The sequence below is a fragment of the Uloborus diversus genome, chromosome 3, assembly GCF_026930045.1.
Source record: "Uloborus diversus isolate 005 chromosome 3, Udiv.v.3.1, whole genome shotgun sequence".
Lineage (NCBI taxonomy): Eukaryota > Metazoa > Arthropoda > Arachnida > Araneae > Uloboridae > Uloborus > Uloborus diversus.
Genome location: NC_072733.1, coordinates 217,805,540 through 217,828,381, shown reverse-complemented (window position 1 = coordinate 217,828,381; position 22,842 = coordinate 217,805,540). Strand labels below are relative to the sequence as shown.

Below are 22,842 nucleotides of genomic sequence, written 5' to 3'. Positions count from 1 at the left end.
AGCAGCGGAAACAAACTTTTATAAAAAAACCACAATCGAAAAAAACAAAATTTTTCGTTCAAAAATATGAAAATCACAAATTTTTAATCGTGAATATGTTTATTACATTCAATTCTCCTAATTTTTAAAGCGCTTATTTTCAAAAAAAAAAAAAGGAAGGAAAGAAAGAAAGCGGTAAAATGTTCCTGTTTTTTATTTTCTTTTCCTCCCGGAAACTGGGAGGTGAATTTGTAAGCAAATTTTCAACTCTTTTGCTGTAAGGGAAAAAGAGAAGAGTTTTAATGCATTTTAATCGCTTTTTCACTAAAGAAATCGCCGTGTTTTACAACTGATGGCAAAGTAGTGGTTTTTGGCAATATTTTGGGTAAAATAGTCGCTATAGTCACCTTTGTTTAAAAATAGTAGCTTTAGTGGCCATTGGCAGACCAGTATTGGAAATTTAATCTTAAATTATTCATTGCGTCTGCTACATTTGTTATTAAATATTCCGCCCCCCCCCCCCCGTGGGGACCCGTGGGTGCGCAAAACTATGCTAAGGTAAAGGTTGGCAGCTCTGCAATAGCATACCACTTTTTCCTAAGATTATTTCGTGGAACGCTAACAAAACGTTTTCCGGGATTTCTCCTGGAACTTGAAGTGCATTGGGGTACAGAACAGTACTTGTAAGTACCAGTGCTTGTCATCTTTAATCATAGAAAGAAAGGCAACTTGAAGTCAAAAATTGCAGACAACGAAAGTCGCTCCTCCTTAGACGCGCTATTGTTAAAAATCTTGCCGCGCTTTCTGTAGATTAACGCCCTCCGCGCGGAAGAGCGGAAGACGTCACTTCCTGTGCCATTTGACGTCACATGCGTTTGAACTTTAAAAATTATTAAAAAAAAAAAAAAAACTACTTATCGTTTCGCAAAAATTTTTTCACCGATGATGTTCATACATGTTATTTTACCATATAAAAATAAAATTGAAAAATCGAAAACTTCCCTATTCTAGTTCAGATCAGTGACTAGGATTCGGAGGTTGCCGAAGACAAGGCAGGGTGCAACGAAAACTTATGATAAGTAACGTTTCTTTTCACCTGTTTGTCAACGTTAGAAATTTAAGAAATTTGCAACGTGATGTAACGTTTCAAAATTATGCTCTTTGTAACGAATCGATAAATCAACGTGATATCACGTTACGTGGGTAACGATGTTTCGACCAATCGCAACATGATGTAACGATGACGTAACGTTTCAGTGTTATTTGGGACCAAGACATGCGACAGTATTGGTCAACCCACTGCATTGGTATGTTTTTTTTTTTTTTTTGGGGGGGGGGAATACTGGAAAATTCAGCTGATTTCTTTATTCTTTATCTTTCTACTATGTAGTCCGATTCCAACTGAGGTGTGCGAGCCCCCCCCCCTTCCACCCCCCTTTCCCCAAGTTGAACTAAAGGAAGACAAGGGATCCCTGCGGAAATCTCTTATCTCTTTACTGTCGGCTTTGAGGGTGTAGTATTTCAACACTTCTTCAGCTGTGGTCTCTAATTGGGGGTTTCAGTTTATTTCCCCTTTTTTGTATGTTCTAAGTTGGCTGTTTGACGAAAATCGCTTGGAGAACGGGGAGAGAAGCTTCGCTCATTTCAAGCAGGCTTTTGAAGCTCAAAGGATTCTCATGTACAAGGACGTGCACATAAATTTTGGGGCTTGTCACAAAAGTGACTTTTATGGGTCCCCTATATATTGTTTACCCCTACGTCCCTACATACATTTCACTCATTTAAAAAATCTCGGGGACCCTTCAGGCTCCGAACCGGGGCAACCGGTGTCCTCCCCTCCCCCTTTGCAAGCCCCTGTTCATGTATAAACACCCCATAGCATGGTCCGCACATTTATAGCAGGGCTGGGTCTGCTTTGTCTGATGGTACAGGCCCCTGTAATTTTTGTTAATAGACGCAAAAATATAAGTTTTTAACGCTCTTTTTTCGCACCGAGTCCTTTTTCAGGCCGCATCCGACCTCAATTTCTCTTGCCCCCTCTCGTTTTCTAAATGTGGGAGTCGCAGTTCCCAGGGCTTTAAAAACTAGAGAGAAAGTTGATAAATGAGGAAAGCATTTGCACGTGTAGACTTCTGCTAGCTACGAGTACTTTGGCCCTTGCTTAGGAAGGAAAAGAGATAAACCTGTTTCCAAACGCTTTTTTTTCCACAGAATAAACAAATTATATGTTTTTTCTTAATTACTATAACACCTTTAAAAAATTTAATTGTGAATAACATGCATTGAATTCATTAAAAAAAAAAATGCTTGAAGTGGCACATTCGGCGGTTGGCCCAGTCGGGGGTCCCCGACTAGCCTACCTGGCCAGTCCACCCCTATTCCTGTGTAGAAATAAACACCAACATTGACAAATGGAAGATATTAGACAATAGATAAAAGTTCAAACTAGAAATAGAAAAAGATGCGAAATGATGGTAAGCAGTAAAGAGTCAAAGAATAGACGAGCAACAAATACCAATACTACAAATCAAAATATGAAAAGAACACCAATAAATCTACAATATATGAATCAATAATTCTTTAAGAATAACCACATCCTCACAAATCAAACACAAAATAGGAAAGCAAAGAATAGTGTAGCAGACGAGCTGGTTTCGTTTTTATCCGATTTATAGCGCTACCTATAGTTACTTTCCATTTTCAATTTTACTGGTCAGAGCAGCTGCACTCCATGTCTCGCAGTCACTCCCCGGTTAAAAGGATAAACAAAAGATGGAAAAGTGCGGCCCAATCCATTTCTAGCTCGCTGGTCACGTGAGAGGGCCGTGGTACCCCGATCGTTAGAGTGTCGGATTCGGGGCCGGAGGGTCCTGAGTTTGAACCTCGATGGTCGAAGATCCACCGTCGTCATTAAAGGGGACTGGGCGACGTTAAATATGCTCGTGGTCTCAATGTCCTCCAAGTGAAACGATACCTCTGGGGATGCTACCACCAGGTAGCTATTAGCTCCTGGACTAGTTCTAACAGGCCCGTGTCTACGATTTCACAAAGGGAGGGGTTTCAAAGATCTTTTAAAAATTATTTCTCGCAGTGGCATGAAAACACCCGTTTACCAAATAATTCATTTCTGTTTTATGGTTATAATCAAGAATTACTTTAAGGGTCAGAGCCATTGATTTTAAGGGCATTACTATTCCTAGGAAGAGATAACAAGTATAGTATTATATACATGTAGGTACGTTTGTGACCCCTCCCCTATTTCTCCAAATTCCGGCTGCGCTAGTGGATGTAATGTTGTTTTACAGCTTCTTCATAATCAAGCCTTTTTATCTGTTAACTACATTGCATATTGAAAAAGTATTAAAATTTCGCACACACACACACACACACACACACATATATATATATATATATATATATATATATATATATATATATATATATACATAATAAAATAAGATGTTTGTGTGTGTGTGTGTGTGTGCATTCGGAAAACGGTAAGGCCTAGAAAGATGAAATTTGGTATACAGGTGTAGTTTTTGCTGAAGTGCACCTCAGGCTTCGATTTTTGATATTTTAATTAGAAAAAAAGTTATTTAATGTTTTATGCGTTTTTTTGCACTTTTTAGTACTTTTTACCTCACAGACCCCGAAACAATCGCACCACACAAATATTTTTTGTACTATAGTGTAGGAAATTTAATTTTAAATAGGATGAATGAAAAAATTTTGAAGATAGAGCAATTTTTGTATTTTTATAAATTTTTGAAAAAACCTTTATTTCGCATTTTTTTCTGGGTTTAGTTTTTTTCGAAACCCATCCTGCAAAAAGTATTCAGCCCTCAATTCCAAAATTTTAGTTGGTAATAGTAAAACATTCCGCCCCCTTCAGAAGAAAAAAGTTTTTAAAAATACGGAAAAGTTTTTTTATCACAATTTTTTAAATGCAGAACACGACTCGACCTGTAAGCATTGCCGGCTGAGTTCCGCACTTCCTAATCACGTGACCTAACTGAAATCGTTTGCTTTCTCTTCACTTTTTTTCCCCAACGTTCAAAGATTTCATATCTTTATTTTCCCAACTTTTTTTTTTCTGGACGTTTTGCTATATTTATGGATACTACCCAATTTCAGGTAAACAATGTAAAGTTATAAAACCAAATAAAACAATTATTAAAAAGCAATTTTTTTACTTGGCACCGCGGCTGTTTAATGAACTAACGGAAGATGTTAGGAATGAGAAGAACTTCAAAAAATATAAACAAGGGGTCGATGAATATATACAAAATAACGACATTCTATCAATAATTATCTGAGGTAGATACGCATGGATCGTATAGATAGATAGATAGAGGGATTATATATGGACAAATATAGAGGTGGATACAGTAGATGGACAGTAAGAAATAGAGGAATTTCAACGGGGGATAAATGCCCCCCCCCCCACACAAACACACACCATGACTTTGAAAAAACAATGCTTCACATAAAAGTGGAAGTGCATTTTGTTATTTTCCGACAAAATTTGCATGAAGAGTCCCTTTGTGCCTTCCCCCCCCCTTTAAAAATATTACAAAGGACATAACGGGAGATAGATCTAGAAAATACTTTATTCAACACAAAATTTATTTAAGCAGCCGCCGAAGAAGCCAACATTGGCGTAAAAAGGCGAATGATAATATTGATATATAGAGAAAAACATTGATTAATACCGTCGCTAAATTGTCTAATCAGCCGCCGAAGGCGGCAACCCTGGCGCAAAAAGGCGAATTGCGTAAAAAGGCGGACCAGCTGGTCGCCGCAGGCGGCTAGTACACACACACACACACACACACACACACACACATATATATATATATACATGCTGTATACCAAAAAATATTCCCATTGGATGTTTTGTATTGTCAGTCTATTCAGTGGCTCTTTTGCAACTGGTTTTCTAAAATATAATTTCAGTTGGTGAATAGAAAAAACCAAAGAAAATGACTTAAAAAAAGAGCACTGATATAGACATTAACACTATAACTATGTTAAATATCATTTTCTTCATATTGCTTTTTATCATTATTTTCCCCCAATGGGAGGGGTTTAACCCCGAAAACCCTCCCCTTGGACACGGCCCTGAGTTCTAAATTCTCATTAACTGTTCGATCCGGTGAGGGTGCTGCCATCTATCGGTATAAAAAAAATAATGGAGGCAAGGCACTCAGTATGCAGTCCTCGACATAAACACAGTTGTAGTCAGTTGTGACTCGGAATCGTAGTGTTGAGAGCATCTGCACTCCATGTCTCGCAGTCACTCCCCGGTTAAAAGGATAAACAAAAGATGGAAAAGTGCGGTCCAATCCACTTCCAGCTCGCGGGTCACGTGAGAGACGCTTCGGCAGGATGTGTGGTGAGAGGAAGGTTGAGGAAGAGTGATAACAACTGTGTGTGATGCTCAAAATGAAGTCAGGGTTGGGCAGGGAAACAATGGAAATCTACTAACTACAAATTAACTCCTTCGCCTCACATTCATGTGTAAAGATATGGCTCTGGAGCTAAGGCTTCACAGCCCATGTGGTGGAGAACCAGCAATCTATCAATGGCCTTTAACAGCATCGGTAAGGCTTTTTTTTTTTTTTTTTCAATTTGATGTATATTTATTTGATATCCGTTTAAATGAAAGATCTTCCTTTGTTTAAAGAGCCGCTGTTTGTAAGAGCACGAGTGAATCCTTTTAATCTTGCACACTCATCCTTTGTTTGCTTTTTATAGGATAAATATGACAGGGCCACTGAAATTGTTGACACTATAAGGTAAGTGCTATCTAGTCTTGTTTTTTTTTTTTTTTTTGCCTTGTGCGTTATAATATATGGGTAATGCATGGACATCCGTTTTTCTATCCGTTGTATTTATGGATCATTTTATATGCTGCATGAACCTCATTATTTTTCTACTTGACTGTTTAGTGTTTTATATGTGTGTTATAATTAATTTGTTCATTTTATGTGTTGTATGAACATCCATAGGCGCCCATATGCAAAATTGTAAGGAGGGGCTCAGATATTTTAACCATGGTTTAGCAGGATATTTTTCCCACAGGAGCAGATTTCAGGAATTAAAATTTGACATTTTTAATGACTTATTCATTAATGGCTGGAGAAGAAATGTTTTTACATTTTTGCAAAGAAAAAAGTACTAAAAGCTGGGAAGTTCTAATTTCTAAGAGGGGCTGTGCCCCCCTATATGGGCGCCCTTGTGAACATCATTGTTTTTTCACTTGACTTTTCTAGTTTTGTGTCAGTTACTGTATTCATTGTTCATTTTTTGTATTATATAAACATTGTTTTTTTTTTGCTTGACCTTTTTCCCAGAGTGTTATTTATTTTATTCAGCGTTCATTATTATGTGTTGTATGAACATCCTTGTGTTTGTACTTTACTTATTTATTGAGTATTATTTATTTTATTCAGTATTGATTTTATATTGAGCATGAACGTTATTAAATGTATGACTTTACATATGATTAAAATATCTGTATAAAGCTAAACTTAACTATGTTTCATATAAATCCAGTGCCTTCAAAGCTACCGTTTGATGCTAAAAAACTTGTGTATGAAAAATATTTGTCGTGGTATGTTGTGGGATCCGGGGGAGGGGCAAATTCACCATATTAAATTTGAGTTTTTTTTTCTTGATACTCTATAAAAACTTTAAGGGAGACGAGTGATTTGGAGAACTGGAAAAAGGGTAAATGGAAGGCATTTTTTGTCATAGAGGGTGTGTAGTTGCAGTCTATGAAAATGCCGTATTGCTCTATTGTATCGTTAACTATGACATCCATTTTTCTACGGGGTCCACTGTATTCGGACTAGGCGTCCTGCAGATCAGACAGGAACCGTTTGAAACATATGCACCCGATACTGTGGATTGCATGTGGCACATTTTTAAGTCTAATGCTATAGCCACCCTCTTAAGGGTGCCATTTGCAGGGCTCAATACAGACTGATTTTGCTACTGTTTTTCGGTACTTTCACAAAAATCAAGTAATAAAATCTGTAGCTTCACAAAAACATCGAAAATTTCACAAAAATTCGCATTTTAAAATATAAAACTTGTTTCTCTGTTTAAAAACAGAATTTACTCACAAAATAAAATTCTAAGCAGGTTTATATGAACAATCGCTTAAATAGCAACCTTTTTGTGGTATTTTAACTCATTTTTAGCTGTTTCTCGCCAAAGTGTATTTATGCAATATCATCGCAATCTTTTAACATGTTTTGGGGCACCGTTTTTCTCATAATTTCCAATATTGTACACAGTACATAGCCCATTAAGCTGAAATTACAATGGTATTTTTGGTACTTCTTAGGTTTTTAGCTTCCCCCTCCCCGTTAAAAAACGAAACCTGTTAAAAATACTAGATGATATTTACACTTTTCGAACTAAAATTTCACTAGTTCTACTTCTCTTTTACAAAAATTAGGATGCCTCTAAAAGTTCACAAAAACAATGCTGATAAAAAAGAACATTCACAAAAATAGAATGATGCAATACTTTCACAAAAATAGGTAGCAAGAAAAAAAATCTTGGATTGGCCCCTGATTTGGCACCCTAGGGGGGATGGGGTAATTTGATATAATTTATATTTTAACAAATAATATACTGTACTATATACAGTGACTATTTTAACAAATAATATACTGTACTATATACAGTGACTATTTATACCATTCAAAACCTATCTTTAAAGAATTCTGACGTATTTCGCCCATGATGTGACTCACTTTCTCAAACATGCAGCCATTTATTACTTGCCTGGGGTGTAAAATGAACTGTTTACGGAAATAATGAAATGTGACCGATTATGGGATTGATGCTTCATATGCCTTCTTAATTATATACTCATTTATTTTAATTAAAAAGTGTTATTATTTCCCATATTCACATTCAATGGCCAAAACTGATTTTATCCTAGCCGGTTTTATCTGTGGTTAAAATGGCTCTTACAACCCTATAAATAAAACTTACTTTTTAAAAAATGGTTTAATGATGTGGGAGTTAAAACAGATACAGTACAACCTCGATATCTCAAATCTCTCGGGACGGGGAAAAAATTTGAGACATCAAGTTTTTGAGTTATCAAGGTTTTAAAATAATTACACTAGTAACTCTCACAATTGCACACACGTACGCTATATGCATTTATATATGTCTATGGGACCACTTCGAATTACGATCACTAAAGTAGTCTTCAATATTTTACTAGATTTGAAATTTTATAATTGTCCAAAGTGCACAGAATGAGAATTTAAAATGAACAACAATTTCGACTTGGTTTTTTTCACCTAAAAACTTAAAAATTCTAATTTTATCTTCAACCTGCAACCCCACATTCAAAAAGTTCTCAGCAGCCATTTTGTAGGAGTTAAAAAAGGAAAATGAGGATTGCATTTTCCATTTTCGCTTGAAAACTGACGGACGAAAAATCGAACCCCCTTTCCTAAAAGTGGACAACAAATGCACAAAGAGTCTAAACTCTGGGGGAAACACAGCACCTCTCTCACACCAACACTCCCCTATTATCTTGCCCCAATCCTCAATTCACAAAATTTCCAAGAAAAGGGATGAAAAACGTTAAGCAATTGTCCCTGGAACTGGTTTTACTACAAAAGTTGCCAAAGAAAAACGACAATTGAAACTTGCTTCTGTGCAAAAATTTCAACATATCAAGGGTTTTGAAAAATAAATTTCGAGATAACTACGGGAAATACATAGGAGTTTTATAGAAAATGCTGGGAATTTTTTTTTTTCGAGACATCAAGGGTTTCAAGATAAGGAGGTTCGAGATATCAAGGTTTGACTGTAATACAAAAATTAGAGTAGTAACTACAAAAATCAACTTATTTGTGTCTTAACTTGCAATAATAAAACAGAATTTTATTAATTGAAGTTATTGGGGGAAAAAATGAGGATATATGTACTATGTAATGTAGGGTATTAGCATATACTTCTGCAAAAAAATACCTAGCAAGTGTTTTCAAAACCTAAAAAGTCAAATGGGAGCATCACAGATGTTGTTGCAATTCTTACTGGATGTGGCAACTTGACAGAATCATTCTCATTTACTCCACTTTTATCAATTTAAAAAAAAAAAAAATAGAGTGATTAAGTTATAACATTACTTTTTTGTTTCAAAAAAACTTATTTCAAACTCTATGGGAAACTCTTTTTCATTGCAAATCTAAGTATAGCAAAATCATTTATATTCAAAAAGGACCTTATACTTCAACTTGTTCAAGCTCATTTGGCTTATCAGAATATTATTCATCGGTAGAATCTTGCAAGCTGTAAGAATCACTTCCATCTTCAGAAGAAGTATCTCAAAGCTTTTTTTCCTTTGTGTTATCAGTTTTGAAACCACATCGTAATCGCCAAAAAAAAAAAAAAAAAAATCACCAAGTACGGTATTAGGAGGGAACTGTTTTATTTTTACCCCGAGTTTTTAATTCCTGAATTCTTCCCATTTGCCATAGAGAAATTAAGAACATACAAATTGAAGGGGGGAATAACACTTTCCAGGAATTTTGCACACCTGCAGATGGTCAGATCCATGGTCACTTGGGATAATTGTTAAAATAAGCAGAAGGCAACGAACAGGGGCATGGCCAGAGCTTCAGTAATGGAGGAACCACTATACGACGGTATCTAGAGATTTAGATAACTGGAAAAGTGGGTGGGACTCAGTGTTGCCAGATGGTCAGATCCAGATTTCCCCAATTCCCTTCCAACTTTTCCCCAAAAAGCGATGTTTTCTACCGAAATTCCCCAAATGCAAAAATTATTTTTCCACTAATATTTTCATAAAATGAATCGACTTTCTCTAATATTTTTGTCTCTTGAAATTCCCCCCCCCCCAAATAGCCGAATATTCTCATAAAATTCCCCAACTTTTTTTTTCTTCACAGTTTCGCTTTTTTTTTTGTCTTCTTTATCTTTATCTTCCTTTATCTTTACTAATAATAAAGCTGAAAGTCTCTCTGTCCGGATATCTCTCTGTCTGTCAGGATCTCTAACGCGCATATAGCGCCAAGACCGTTCAGCTGGTTTTCATGAAATTTGGCAAAGAATTAGTTTGTAACATGGGGGTGTGCACATTAAGCGATTTTTTGAAAATTTGATTTTGTTCTTTTTCTATTCTAATTTTAAGAACATTTTCCCGAGCAAAATTATCATAAGATGGACAAGTAAATTACCAAGTTATCATAACATGGAACCGTAACGTGGGCAAGCCAATTGGTGAGAAATTCGTCATGCATTATTTGTAAATATATAGGGGGACCAAAAGACCTTTTAATTTTCTACTACGGGCAAAGCCATGCGAGTGCCACTAGTCATAAATACTAGCGCCTGACCGAGAGTTAAGAAATAACGAAATATTTTTTTCTACTCGCATTTACTACTCTGCTTCTGTATGTACATTTAAACTATGATTTTTGTATATATTTATCCAAGAACACTCTTCATCACACTTATTTTTACCTGTTTCATGTATCAACTAGTTACTCACGCAGAACATTAATGCGAATTCCATAGCATAATATTCCACATAATGCGAATAACGAATTCCATAAAAGCTAGCCCAAAGCTGTTTGATACAATATTCCCATTACTTCTTGACGCAAATTTAAATACGAAAAAAAATCTTTTTTCCCGAGGTTTTTTTTCCCCAAGGAAAAATTTTTTCCCCAAAGAATTCCCCTCAAAACCAATTTCTCCAAAATTTCCCCAGAGAGCACCAGATTTCCCCAAAATGGGGAATTTTCCCCCAATCTGGCAACACTGTAGTGGCAAGTCAAAAATTTTAGACCGTTGTACAAAATTGGTGGCATCTGAATATTTTCAAAATTACCTTAGAGAAAAGATTCAGCAGTGGAGTCGGGGAGTCAAAATTAGTTCTGAGTATTAGAAGTATGAACACAATTGTAGGCATAATATTCATTCAAATAGGAGGGGGGGGGGGTTCTCTAATGAAACCTTTTCAAAATTGAAGTCTTAAAAATTAATTTTAGACTATCTTTGGTAATGTTGGGGGAAAAAGGTTTGGGGACGCTTCCCCGGTCCTTTTTTCGAAATTGAAGCTTTTAAAAATGCTGTTGTTATCTGATTATGTTGAAGGGAGAGGGAGGTTAAGGGGCTTTTTTTCACTCAGAAATTACTCGAAATTGTAGCTCTAACAATGAAATTTTAGGCTATCTTTGATGAAGTGCGGAGGAGAGATTCGGGGACTCGGAGAATTTTCGAAATTCATCAAAGAATTTAAAACAAAGTTTAAGACGATCTTCAGCAATATTGATAGAGGCAGAGAGGACACTCTCCCGGAAAATTTTCGGAAGTTAACTTTTAAAATTCAGTTTTTAGAGAACTTTGGTAATGTTAGTGGGCGGAAAATTTCGAAGGCTCTCCCTCATTATTTTCTGAAATTGAAATTCCAGAAATACGTAGATGATCTTTAATGATATTTTATCAGGGAGTGCGCTCCCCCGGAAAACTTTTCGAAATTGAGGCTCTAAAATAAAAATTTTAGACAGTCTTTGATGATATTAAGTTGAGGGGTTGGTTCGGGGAACCCCGGCAGATTTCATAAATTGAGGTTCTTAAAACCAGGGTTGCCAACCTTGGAAAAACAATTAGAGGAGCATCTGTAGTGGTTTTGAGGAGCATTTTAAAATTTTGCACAGCAGCTTGGTTTTTTGTACGAAAATCAATTTAAAAAAAATGAACCTCTTATCTAAAATTGTTTTTGAGCTTCGATAAACATTTTAAGCACTAGCAAAAGAATAGTTATTTTTAAATTAATAACACCTTAACCACTAAGCCATGCACTTTAAACACTATGTCATGCTTTGAGGCAGGCCCCTCAATTTTGTTGCCAAAAATAAAAAAATGTTAAAATGCAAGATTTTTATAAAACAAAATGTTGTTTCTTTATCTACTGTTATGTTGAAACAAATTTCCTATTTGTTCATTTTAAAAACTTAGTCATCTTAACCATTTCACTTTGCCCCACATTCCCCTGCAATAAAATAGGCTTTTTCTGTACTGTACACTGGTAGGACAGTGTCCCAACATGGTATCAATTTTATTAAAAGTTAGGCATTGTAGTAAAATACATGTTTTAACCTTCAAATTATTAAGAAAGAACATGGTTTAATTCCCACCATGCAATGATTTAAATTATTTCATTTCCTACTTGAAAATTTCAATAATGAAACCACCCATTAATATAACTCTGAACCTCTGAAAACAGAAAATAAGATTAGTGCTTATCCGTTAATGTGAGAAATTCCAAAGTACACTGAAGAGTAAATCCTGCTGTTATTCTATGATGTCCTAAGAAAACTAATTTCTGTTTACAAAATTAAATGTGAAATTTATGGTGTCCCAAGGTTGGCCATGTTCCAAAGTGCTCCACCCTCCCCTAATTTTAAGCCGTCTCTGATGAAGATAGTATAGAGAGGATGGGGGGGGGGGGCTTAGAAACTCTTGCCCAAAATTCTTTCAAAAATGTTATTTTGGGCTATCTTTGGTAACGTATAATGAAGGGATAAGTTTCGTGGACTTCTCTTTCTTTGGCCATGTCCCTATTTTCTTTTGTTTTAGTTATTGATAAAAATATTGTGGAAACCCCTTCTCGAGTTCTTTTTTTCCAAAACCATTTGAAGGCTGTGGTTTTAAATGATGAGTTTTTCACTTTCTCCAGCCTGATATTTTTTTGTTTAAAATACACGCATTTTTGGTGTCAGTAAAAATACTTTTAAAATTTTAGCCTGATGCAATACCTTTTTTGTGATACAATAGTGGCTTTCACGAAGGGCACCCAGGAAAAGGGGGCCAAGATTATTTCAGAAAAATATGATTTTGAATTTAATTACTTTAATGATTTTTTCGGAAGAAAGTTTAATGAAATAGAGTAAGAAGAAAGACTCCTTAATACCCCTTTCTCGAAAAAAAAGAATTTTGCCTTGATGGCGCATCTCCTGGGTCTGCTTACATTGCTGTGGCGTATTTGTGAGGGGTAAGCAGTGATGTTTCTATTGATTTTTCTAAGGGGTATACTGTCAGTAATCCATTATGCACGATACGTGTATGTCATCATATACAGTCGAACCTGTCTATCTCGAATTTTACGGGAGAGAAGAAAAATTCGAGGAAGTTTCAAGATACAGAGGTTTTGAAAAAAGTTCTAAAAATAAGTAATTGGAGCAATGACTCGAAAGTAAAACTTTGGAGGCAATTTTACTAATCAACAATGTCCCATTCCTCTCAGTTTCCGAATGGATATAATTCCTTGAAAACTTGCTTCTTGTACATAAAGTTTTAATTTTGGAGGATTATGCGACTGCTAATATTAAGAAAAATGCTTTTTGTCTCCAAATTCCAGTTAATAAAGATCGTTGGAGATCGAATTCAAGAAAGACACTTCAGTCGAAATTCGAGATATACAGGTTTTCAGAAAATGTCATTCAAGACAAACATGGAGGAAAACATTGAATTAATACTTTATGTGCAGAGAAAATAAAAAAACTTCGACGTAGAGAGGTTTTCGAGATAGGCAGGTTCGACTATACATATGACGAACGTTTTTCAAGTAAGGTCCGTTTTGAAATAAAAAAAGAACAAGTACAGATAGAGCAAAGAAATTTATTGCACAAAAATCTACCACCTTTACGCTATTTTTCGACATTGCTCCCATGATTTTCCAAGCATTTGTCGTAGCGTGGCACATGTTTTTGAATAACTATTCGTAGAAAATTGCCATCTGTGTAGTCAACTGGGGTAACATGTTCTCTGAGCTCATTATTGCTGTTGTACCACAGACCACCTAGGAAATACTTTAGATGCCTGAACAAATGAAAGTTGCTGCGACAGAGGTGGGGGCAAACCAGAGGATGTTCAAAAACGTCCCAGCTAAAGCCCTCCAAGAGTACTCAAGGTTGACTACACAGGCGGCAACTTTGTACGAATAGGTATACAAAAACCTGTACCACGCTATGACAACTGCTTGGAAAATCACGGGAGCAATGTCGAAAAATAGCGTAAGGGTGGTAGATTTTTGTGCAATAAATTTCTTTGCTCTATCTGTACTCATTCTTTTTTTATTTCAAAACGGACCTTACTTTAAAAACACGCCTCGTAACATGATATGTCTAAAAAATGTTAGAGAGAGTATACAGTGTTTATTGAGTATACCTCATGGCAGGACGTCCCATACTGTATAGCCAGCGGACTCCTTTTGTAGGCCAATACTTAGTGCAATCAGATTTTTTTTCAACATACTTGACCCCCTTCCTCATTTGTCACGCTTCACCTTACACCCTCTCTTCCCCCCTTGTTACATGTCATGCTATTTTTCATGAGCATATAATTATATAAATCAGGGTTGTAGTTAAGGGAGTAGTGAACAAATTTCAATTTTCTTCAAAATTAATAACTGAAATTGCTCACAACTAAAACAAAAGACATAAGGAATACAAAACAGCCTGTAACGTAAATATAATAACTTTTCAGTAGTGTTGCTTTTTAATTTTAAGTGCTTCCCCCCTGTACCTTTAGTTTTGTTTTAAAAAAATGCCGATATAGGTTCCTAAAAGAAGGTTTTTTTTCTCTTATTTATTCTTCAAAATTACTTGAAATACTTTCTGATACTTTGTACATTTGTGTGTGAGAATTAAAATCTATCTCTTCAACTAACAATGTTTCACTCTATTATTTTTTTAATGTTACTGCATATTTTTCGTGTAAACCCTATCTTCTAAACACTTTGTTATTTCTACAAACTGTAAAACTTACTATTTAGATAAATAATGAAAGATGATTGATTATGGTTTGTTTTGCATTTCTTTTTAATAATTTATTATTTGGTTTCATTTAAAATTTGATAATTATCTAAGTGGCCAAAACTGGATAAAACCGATTTTATCCTGGCCGGTTTAAACCAGTTTTATCTATGGTTAAAACCACCACTGGCCGAAACTCTTACAACCCTGATATAAATGTATGTTCCTCTTGTTACGCTCTTCCTTCCTTTTTAGCAAACTAAAACAATTTCCTAAGCCTCTTCCCCTCAAAGCATGACATCATTTGTGGACGGACCCTTGGTAGGTAGTTTGCGTAACTTTATTTACGAACTCTGAAGTACGAAAATCAAATTAATGAGACAGAAATAAATTGGAAACAAAACAATGAAAATTAAATATTGAATTAATGGGAGGAATGAAATCACTTTAGCTGGTACAATTTTACTACACATATTGAGTTTAATTTTTGACTGCTGGAGCCAAATATAGGTTCAGAATCTAGACAGCTTCAGTATTTAATTTTGCAGCGTACCTTTCTGTTACTCTTTGAGTACTTTTTTGACTCAAACTTGTCCCCATTTTTAGGACACTTTGAAGCACACTTTTTGGAATTGCTTTGAAAACATTTCGAGAGCACTTTTCCAAACTTTTATTTGGCTCAGCACAAGTTTTTACACCTTGGAAATGCATTTGAGAACACTTTCTGAACACTGACACTAGTTAACATCTCTTCTTTCGGAACACATTGTAGCACAATTTTTGGTACACTTTTTACAGTACTTATGAACCACTCCTTTGATTATACCAGTTAATTTTTCTGTTAATTTTACCACAATATCGTGGGGTAGCTGTCAGTTGGGACGGTTTTCTTTTTTCCCGGAATTCTTGACATCAACTGACAGCGATTCATTGAACAAAATTTCTAGTAGTATCATGGTGAGGCCTTCACTGATTGGTACTTAAAGAAAGAGGTGGAAATTATATTTGTACAAAAGAAAGCAATGTTTCTACTTTCTTTTTGACGGAGCAAATTCGGAACACTTTTTCTGAATGAAAATTTTCCAAACATGTTTTCTATGCGTGTTGGGAATTAGCAGTGTGGTGTCTGCATGATCTAACTACATTGTCTGTCGGGATGTAGTGTTCAAAAAATAATTCCGTACTTCAAAGTTAAAAATTTTGGTTTTCAAATGTGAAAGCATTATTAAAATGTCATTTCACATATTTAAAACATTTTCCCCTCAAAACTTGTGGCTTGCCCCCTACTAAGGCTTGGCAGACCCCCAAAGGTCCATCCACAAATTACAGTTTGGGAGCCCTGCCTTATGGGAACACACACCTCTGGTGGTAAGAGACTGCTTTCCACATCAGATAATCCCTTTTTCTTGAAAAGGGTAGGGGGCATTTTAACTCTCAATGGGAAATGAAATACTTTGAAACATTATTCAAATGAGATACAATGTATATTACAAATTAAAAGTAGAAGAAATCCTCTCAAAAATATCACAAAAGATCGACTAAACCTGCGTTTTTAAATCGACGACCTCCCTCTCGCTCTTGCCAAAAACATTAAAAATCATCTTAAATTTGGCTTCAGTTTTGTAAATGCTCCGAACAATATTCCCATAAAGTCCTCCCCTAAGATTATCGAAGGTCAGCTTAAGTCACATTTCTGAGTCTTCAATTTTGAAACGTTTCCAGAGAGGGTCTTGACTCTCTCTTCTCTCTATCATCGTATGAAATTGTCTAAAACTGCATTTTGCGAACTATAATTTCGAAAAAAACTCAGGGATAACCCCCATAGCAAATAGTCCAAGTTAATCCCTCTAAAATAGTCAAAGTTAATCTAAAAATGCATTTTTAGAAATTAAAATTAATTTCATCTGTAAAATGTAGAAGTTATGAACGATTTTTCAAGAGTTATGAAAAGGGATTTTTCTTGCTTTTAATATTCAAAAATAAAGAAGGTTAATATTTTCTTCTATCTCAGGAACAAAAAAAAACAACAAATTTATTTAGTAAATTTCATTACCTCAAAATTTTCTTGATATTGAATTTTTATTTAGTATTTGCTTTAATCTTTTACAAATTGATATGGCCGGCACATGTACTTTGGGTAACATAAGCTTATTTGGAATGCGTAACACCTGATAATGATCCTGCACTCTTACAATTGGGCAAGTCCACGAAAATAGACATGGGGGTGAAATTTAAAAATAGTTTAATCGCTACAAGTAATACATCAAGTTAAAGCTAATAACATGAGGTTTATCAAATTATAAAGAAAATATTCATAAAAGTAACCTTTTTCTTATTTTTTTTGAGCCTAAAGTTAACGTAATATAACAAACTCTTGTATTGAGGTAAGACATAGTATTTTCATTCGCCCTAGAATAACTGTTTAAAAGAGGAGAATTTTGTATGTATGTGTATATTACTATTTGTGACATTTGTCTATCTTTTGGAACACTTAATTTTTCAAAATATTTAACAGGATTTTATGTTTTAACAAAGTTATAAGGTTTCGCTGTCATACCAGTCACAAAAAAGATGCTTAAGTTATCATAGCAAATGCATTCTTCCATGGAAAAACATGAAACTTTCCAAAGTTCTAATGTTTGCAGGTCTGAATAGGCATACAATGTTTGAATTTAATTAAATATTTATTCTCTGGGGAAAAATAGGTGTGACGGGTGTGACAAACGTTTCTGACGGGTTTGACAAAATCATTGGGACAGGTGTGAGAGCATATAAAATAGCCTTTTAAAACTTTCTGAATGAAATAGAAGATTAAAGCATTTTATTTCTTTACAAATTAGCATTGTAGTTTTAAAAAAAAAATCTGAAAATCTAATAACATGGCAGATTTGAATTATTTGTACTTCAATAATTTTTTGATTATTAAGTGTGTTATACTTTTTTAATTCTTGAAACATTTCAAAGGAGTAAACTAGTGTTAAAGGAAGTAAAAAATCAGTTGCACATTTTCATAATCAGTTGTGAAAATGCCTCAGTCCAATTTTTTTCACGAGATAAAAATAATATCAGAGACACTGGAATTATACTAGTAAACTTTGCCCAACATTTTGGCACAGGTTCTCAGGATGCAATTTAAAGTTTCATTAAGCAATTATCACATTTACAAGTTGTGCACGTTTGAAAGATAATACAATTTGCTCCCTTATGGAAGTAAGTTACTGCATCATCATGACAAATATGCTCCACGGGACATTTTAAAATGCTAGCATAACTGATCTGAAAACGGAATTGTCTTAATTATGAAAAGTGGAAAAAAAAAATTTCTGATTGCCGTAGAGCTCAATCGAAAATGATGTATAACAGTCACACTAATGCTTTTTTCTAGGACAGAGGATTTTCAGCTGACATGAGATTAGAATTTTTTCACTATTTTGTATACAACGTGACAGTCATTTGGGGGGGGGGAGGGGGGCTGAATGCAGCCAACATTGTCAAATTGAGCTAAGTCAAATCAAACTGCTTTTAATTTATTTAATTGTGCAGTAAACATGACAAGAACTGATCTGTATATTGAAACAAAAACTACTCTGAATATCGTTTGCAAGTTAGGATTAATGAAGAAATGAAGTTCAGAGAAGTGATAACTTTTGGGAAAGCAGCTCAGATCGAGTTTAAGCTGAACAGACTGCAAAGTTTACATTGTAAAATATAGCCTATCACTGCAACTCAAACGCTATATCTTACTCCCAGTCAGTCAGATTATATCAACATCTGATAAAGCTTTGATTTTTCTTTTTACTAACCACCCAAGGCAATGTTTTACAAAGCATTACATTATTAGTATTATGTTACTGTTTAAATTATTAACTTTAAGAAGAAAAAATAAGTAAAGATATGCAAGCTAATTTATGACCCTGTGATTTTTCCACATAAAAGGTGATATTTTAAAAAAGAAGTTTGTAATTACCAAAAAAGCTACACTTGACCTAAGTTTGTTAGCGGCACTTAAAGAAGTGCTAAACCAAATGTACATCCAGTACTGGCTTTTTTTCTTTTGAAATGTAATTTATATTCACTAATTATCAAGTTTGTCATCTGTACTGATCACTATTATTTTAGAAATTGCTCATCCAAGTAGCGGATCTGCACAGTGTCACACCCGTAAAAAAAAAAAAAAAATCCTGTTTAGTAAAAAAATTTAAATTTATCATAAATATCATGTATATTAAGTTTCATTTGAATGTCTTTTAATAGAAAAAAAATGCTATAGTCATGAAACATTAAAATATTTACAGGAATTTCTAGAAATATGAGTGCAGGTGAAAACTCATGTCTCGCAAACGTCACACCTGTCACAAGATTTAAAAATTTTATTGAAAAATATTGAAAAGTCCTGATTTCGTTCTCAAAATGTTGGTTTAACCAGTAAAAATAGTGTTTGAGTGTCACACCTGTCACAATGGAATTGCCCAATACTCATGCAGCGCAACTCTAGATTTCTCTGAGGAAAATTATTTTTGCCGATAGAAATATATTTTAAAATCTCTTTGAAACTTATTGATAGAAATTCTGATTTTCTCATTGTTGATGTGAGAAAATCAATTTTTGTCAATTTTTAAATAAGTTTAAAAGAGATTTTAAAATGTACTTCAATCAGCAAAAATAATCTTCTTCAGAAAAATCTAGAGTTGTGCTGCATGAGTACTGTTAGTGTAGAGGATCATTGTCAGGTGTTTCATAATCCTAACAAAATAATACTATAAAAACTTTTCAATAGTAATTGATTTTTTTTCTCTTTTAATGTCAAAAAATATGCAAAATAATGCCATTATGTTTTTTACACTATTCTTATTATTTCTAATGTTTTATATATTTTCAATCAAAATTTCTCTTTTTTTGAACAATTCTTTTCCAAAGTAAACAACTTTTTAGCTGTTAACTATTGATACGAATCAATTTTCATCCTTTGACTTTCGTTATTAATTGTTCTGAAAAGTTTTTGGGCTCAAAAAGACTTTAAAGAAAGTAACAAGCTTTGTTTTTTTTTTTATTTCAAAACAACAAATGAGACTCATACTGTTGCTGTTTACCACTTAACAGGTAGGTCAGGTCTACTTAGAAATCAAACAATATCTTTTCATTTGGGCTTTGCCACCCATCCCTTTTCCCCGCTCCATTATCGCCTTTCTTCGAATAGCTTCTTCAGTTATCCCTAATACAGTTTAACACAATAAATCCCACATAATGCACATCCCACATTTTATTCTGCCTTAGAACATCAATAAGGCAGGTTATTTCCTGTTGTAACTTAGCTTATCTTTTCTGGTTCATGAAAGAAAAAAATCTATAGTATTTATCCTGACAGTCTGTTTCTTATAAATTAAGTGCTGCTTTTTCTGGTAATCCTTTAAAAACTAATAGTGGGTGGCATAAAAAGAGAAGCACTGTCAGCTCGTGAACTGTTGGATGTATAAATGATTAGCAATGTATATTATGTTATATAACAAATACATACATAATAAATTATACATATGAATTTTTTCTGCTCCATTTTACTCATTCACAGTTGCTACGAATAACGGCTAATACGAACAAATCCGTGGATTTTTGACTTTTCGTATTAACAGAGTTCACCTGTATATATATATATTTATTTATACGATAATAAATACAAAAACATAAGTAAATTAATGAAAACCCAAAACCTAAAGATGCACTAAAGCAGCCAACCAATTAAGCTAAGCAGAGAGTATTGTAGGAAAATAAACAATTTTAAATTGAACCAAAAACGGAACAGCAAAACACAGTAAAACAGAAGACTTAAGTTAAAGTGATGGAGCCAGTACTGATCAGCAGTTGGAAGCTCCATCTTTTGGTTGAAAAAGCAAAAAAAAATTAAAACTATAGACTAAAGAACAAGATCAACCCATATCCCACAGAAACAAAGATTTCATTTCAGTCAATAAAAAATCAGCAATAAATTGTGATGTCAAACAGGAGGTCGAAATGATTCGTAGAGCAAACAAGTAATGATTCCATGCGATTCACGTGCGTGGTTTCTCAGGGTTATATCAGTCTTGAACAGTTAAACAGTTATACAGAGAAGCATAATGTTGACTGAAGGCTATATGCGGAAAAATATTTTCGACGAGATTAACTGGAGAACTGTTTTTAATGAGTTTGTTTCAAAGCAAGGAAATTTCTTGGTTGAAGGGCGGGGATTGTATTGCAAATTCTTTTAATTCTAATAGCTTGGGAGACAATAATACCAATATAAACCTTATTGTCTACTCACAATCTGCATTTCTTTATGAATTCTTCCTTTCAGCACAGAAATGAAAAGGGTTGTTTGCTTGGATAGGAAATTTTACGAGGGGGGACCCAAAAGTAACTGGATTTTTGTTCTAAAATATTTATATATTAGTTTATTCACAAAATTTCTTTTTTCTTTCAAATTGTTCACCTTTAGATGAAATACTTGTTAATTCTTTTTTTTCCACTGTTAGAAGCCCTCCGTATGCGAAGCAGTTTTTACAGCCTCTACATCATCAAAACGCTTCAATTTCAGAATATTTTTCAGCCTCGGGAACAGAAAAAGATAACAGGGGGCTAGGTCTGACGAATACACGGGGACCGAGTAATGACTAGCCACCCCTAAGAGTCCAAGTAGCGGTTAGTAGCGAAGGCTGTGTGTTCGGGAGCGTTATCATGGTGAAATAACCATTCTTCCGATCGCCCGCGCGAGCTCCAACTCACTCCTATTTCTTCTAAAGTTTCGTCAATCGTAAAACGACGACTCTCGTTGATTTTTTTGGTAGATTTTTTCAACGTTTTCATCATTTCGAGACTTTGAAGTGCGCTTAGAACGAGCATGATCTTCAACATTCGTGCTACCACATTTAAAGCGCTCAAACCACTCGAAAGCGTGTGTAAGGCTAATAGCATCGTTTTTGAAAGCTTGTTGAAGCATTTGGGAAGCTATTCTGTTGCCGACTTTTCGAGCAGGAAGCAAAATTTCAAGCTTACAGTTTATTCTTTTAAATCTGCCATAATGAGTTCGCAGGCAGAAAGCAACAACACCTGAGAAAACCAACACTACGATCAGACGTTATCAACTAAACTGACGCCACTTGCACAGCTGGTTTGTGAAGGTCTCTACTTGAGCCATCTAGCTGGAGAACACTCTACTACACTAGGATTGGCATCGCACCATTAGTCCGGTTTCTTTTGGGTCCCCCCTCGTATTATAGAGCCATTATTGCCATCCTTATGAGACTAGTTGATCCTTATTCATGCACTTTTCCCCTCTATTAACTAGAATATAAATACTTCTGAGAATCACCGTTTTAGGAATTGAGTATTAAATATTCAGTCGTTTTACATACAAAGTTATCAATATTTAAGTGAATCTTATGCGACCGATAATGATCACTAGCTTGAATGATTATAAAAGGTTCGGTTCGTCTGCCTGTGGGCAATGACCCTAGTAAATGTTTTAAATGTATTTTAGTGATGACTGTTTTTGTGTGAAAACCAATTTTTTAAATTTTATACAATATTAAATTAGTTATTTTGTGGTAAGTTACCGCCCTAAAGCCAGGGCTAAGGCAGAAATACTTAAAATACACCGCCAGCTCAGTTATTCCATCCGAGGACTGCAGTTTTGTGCTTTTTAGACCTCATCAGCCCGTAATAGGAATCAACATGAGCTGGAGGCAAAAAATCTCTTAAGGGAGCCAAGAGAGCCAAACAAACTGGTAGCTAATGCAAAATTAGCAAACCAGATGACCGCAGCAATGGTGTGGTTCAACTCAAAGATTGATGGCAAAGCTAAGGTATTTTGTAGTAAGTAAGTGATTCCTATTCCGGGCTGAATAGGAACGAAACTGCAGTCCTCTGATGGAATGACTGAGCTGGCGGTTAATTTTAAGTATTAAATTAGTTATTAGATTTAGTTAAATTTTCTGCCTAGTCTGTAGTAAAAAATTTTGCTAATAATTTTTGATATTTTTTTTCCAGTCTTTCCATTTTAAAAGTATGG

At 34.7% G+C, this 22,842-nt stretch overlaps 1 protein-coding gene across 1 annotated transcript in view; it reads left to right on the top strand.

Annotated features, from left to right (window-relative positions):
- The first annotated feature begins 5,374 nt into the window (after nucleotides 1-5,374).
- LOC129218593 (uncharacterized) overlaps nucleotides 5,375-22,842 on the top strand; it is a 127,486-nt gene continuing 110,018 nt past the window's right edge. Inside the window, exons 1-2 of the mRNA XM_054852911.1 lie at nucleotides 5,375-5,582; nucleotides 5,737-5,777. Coding sequence (XP_054708886.1) covers nucleotides 5,496-5,582; nucleotides 5,737-5,777 — 128 coding nt within the window. The 5' untranslated portion in view covers nucleotides 5,375-5,495. The remainder of the gene's footprint in view (nucleotides 5,583-5,736; nucleotides 5,778-22,842) is intronic.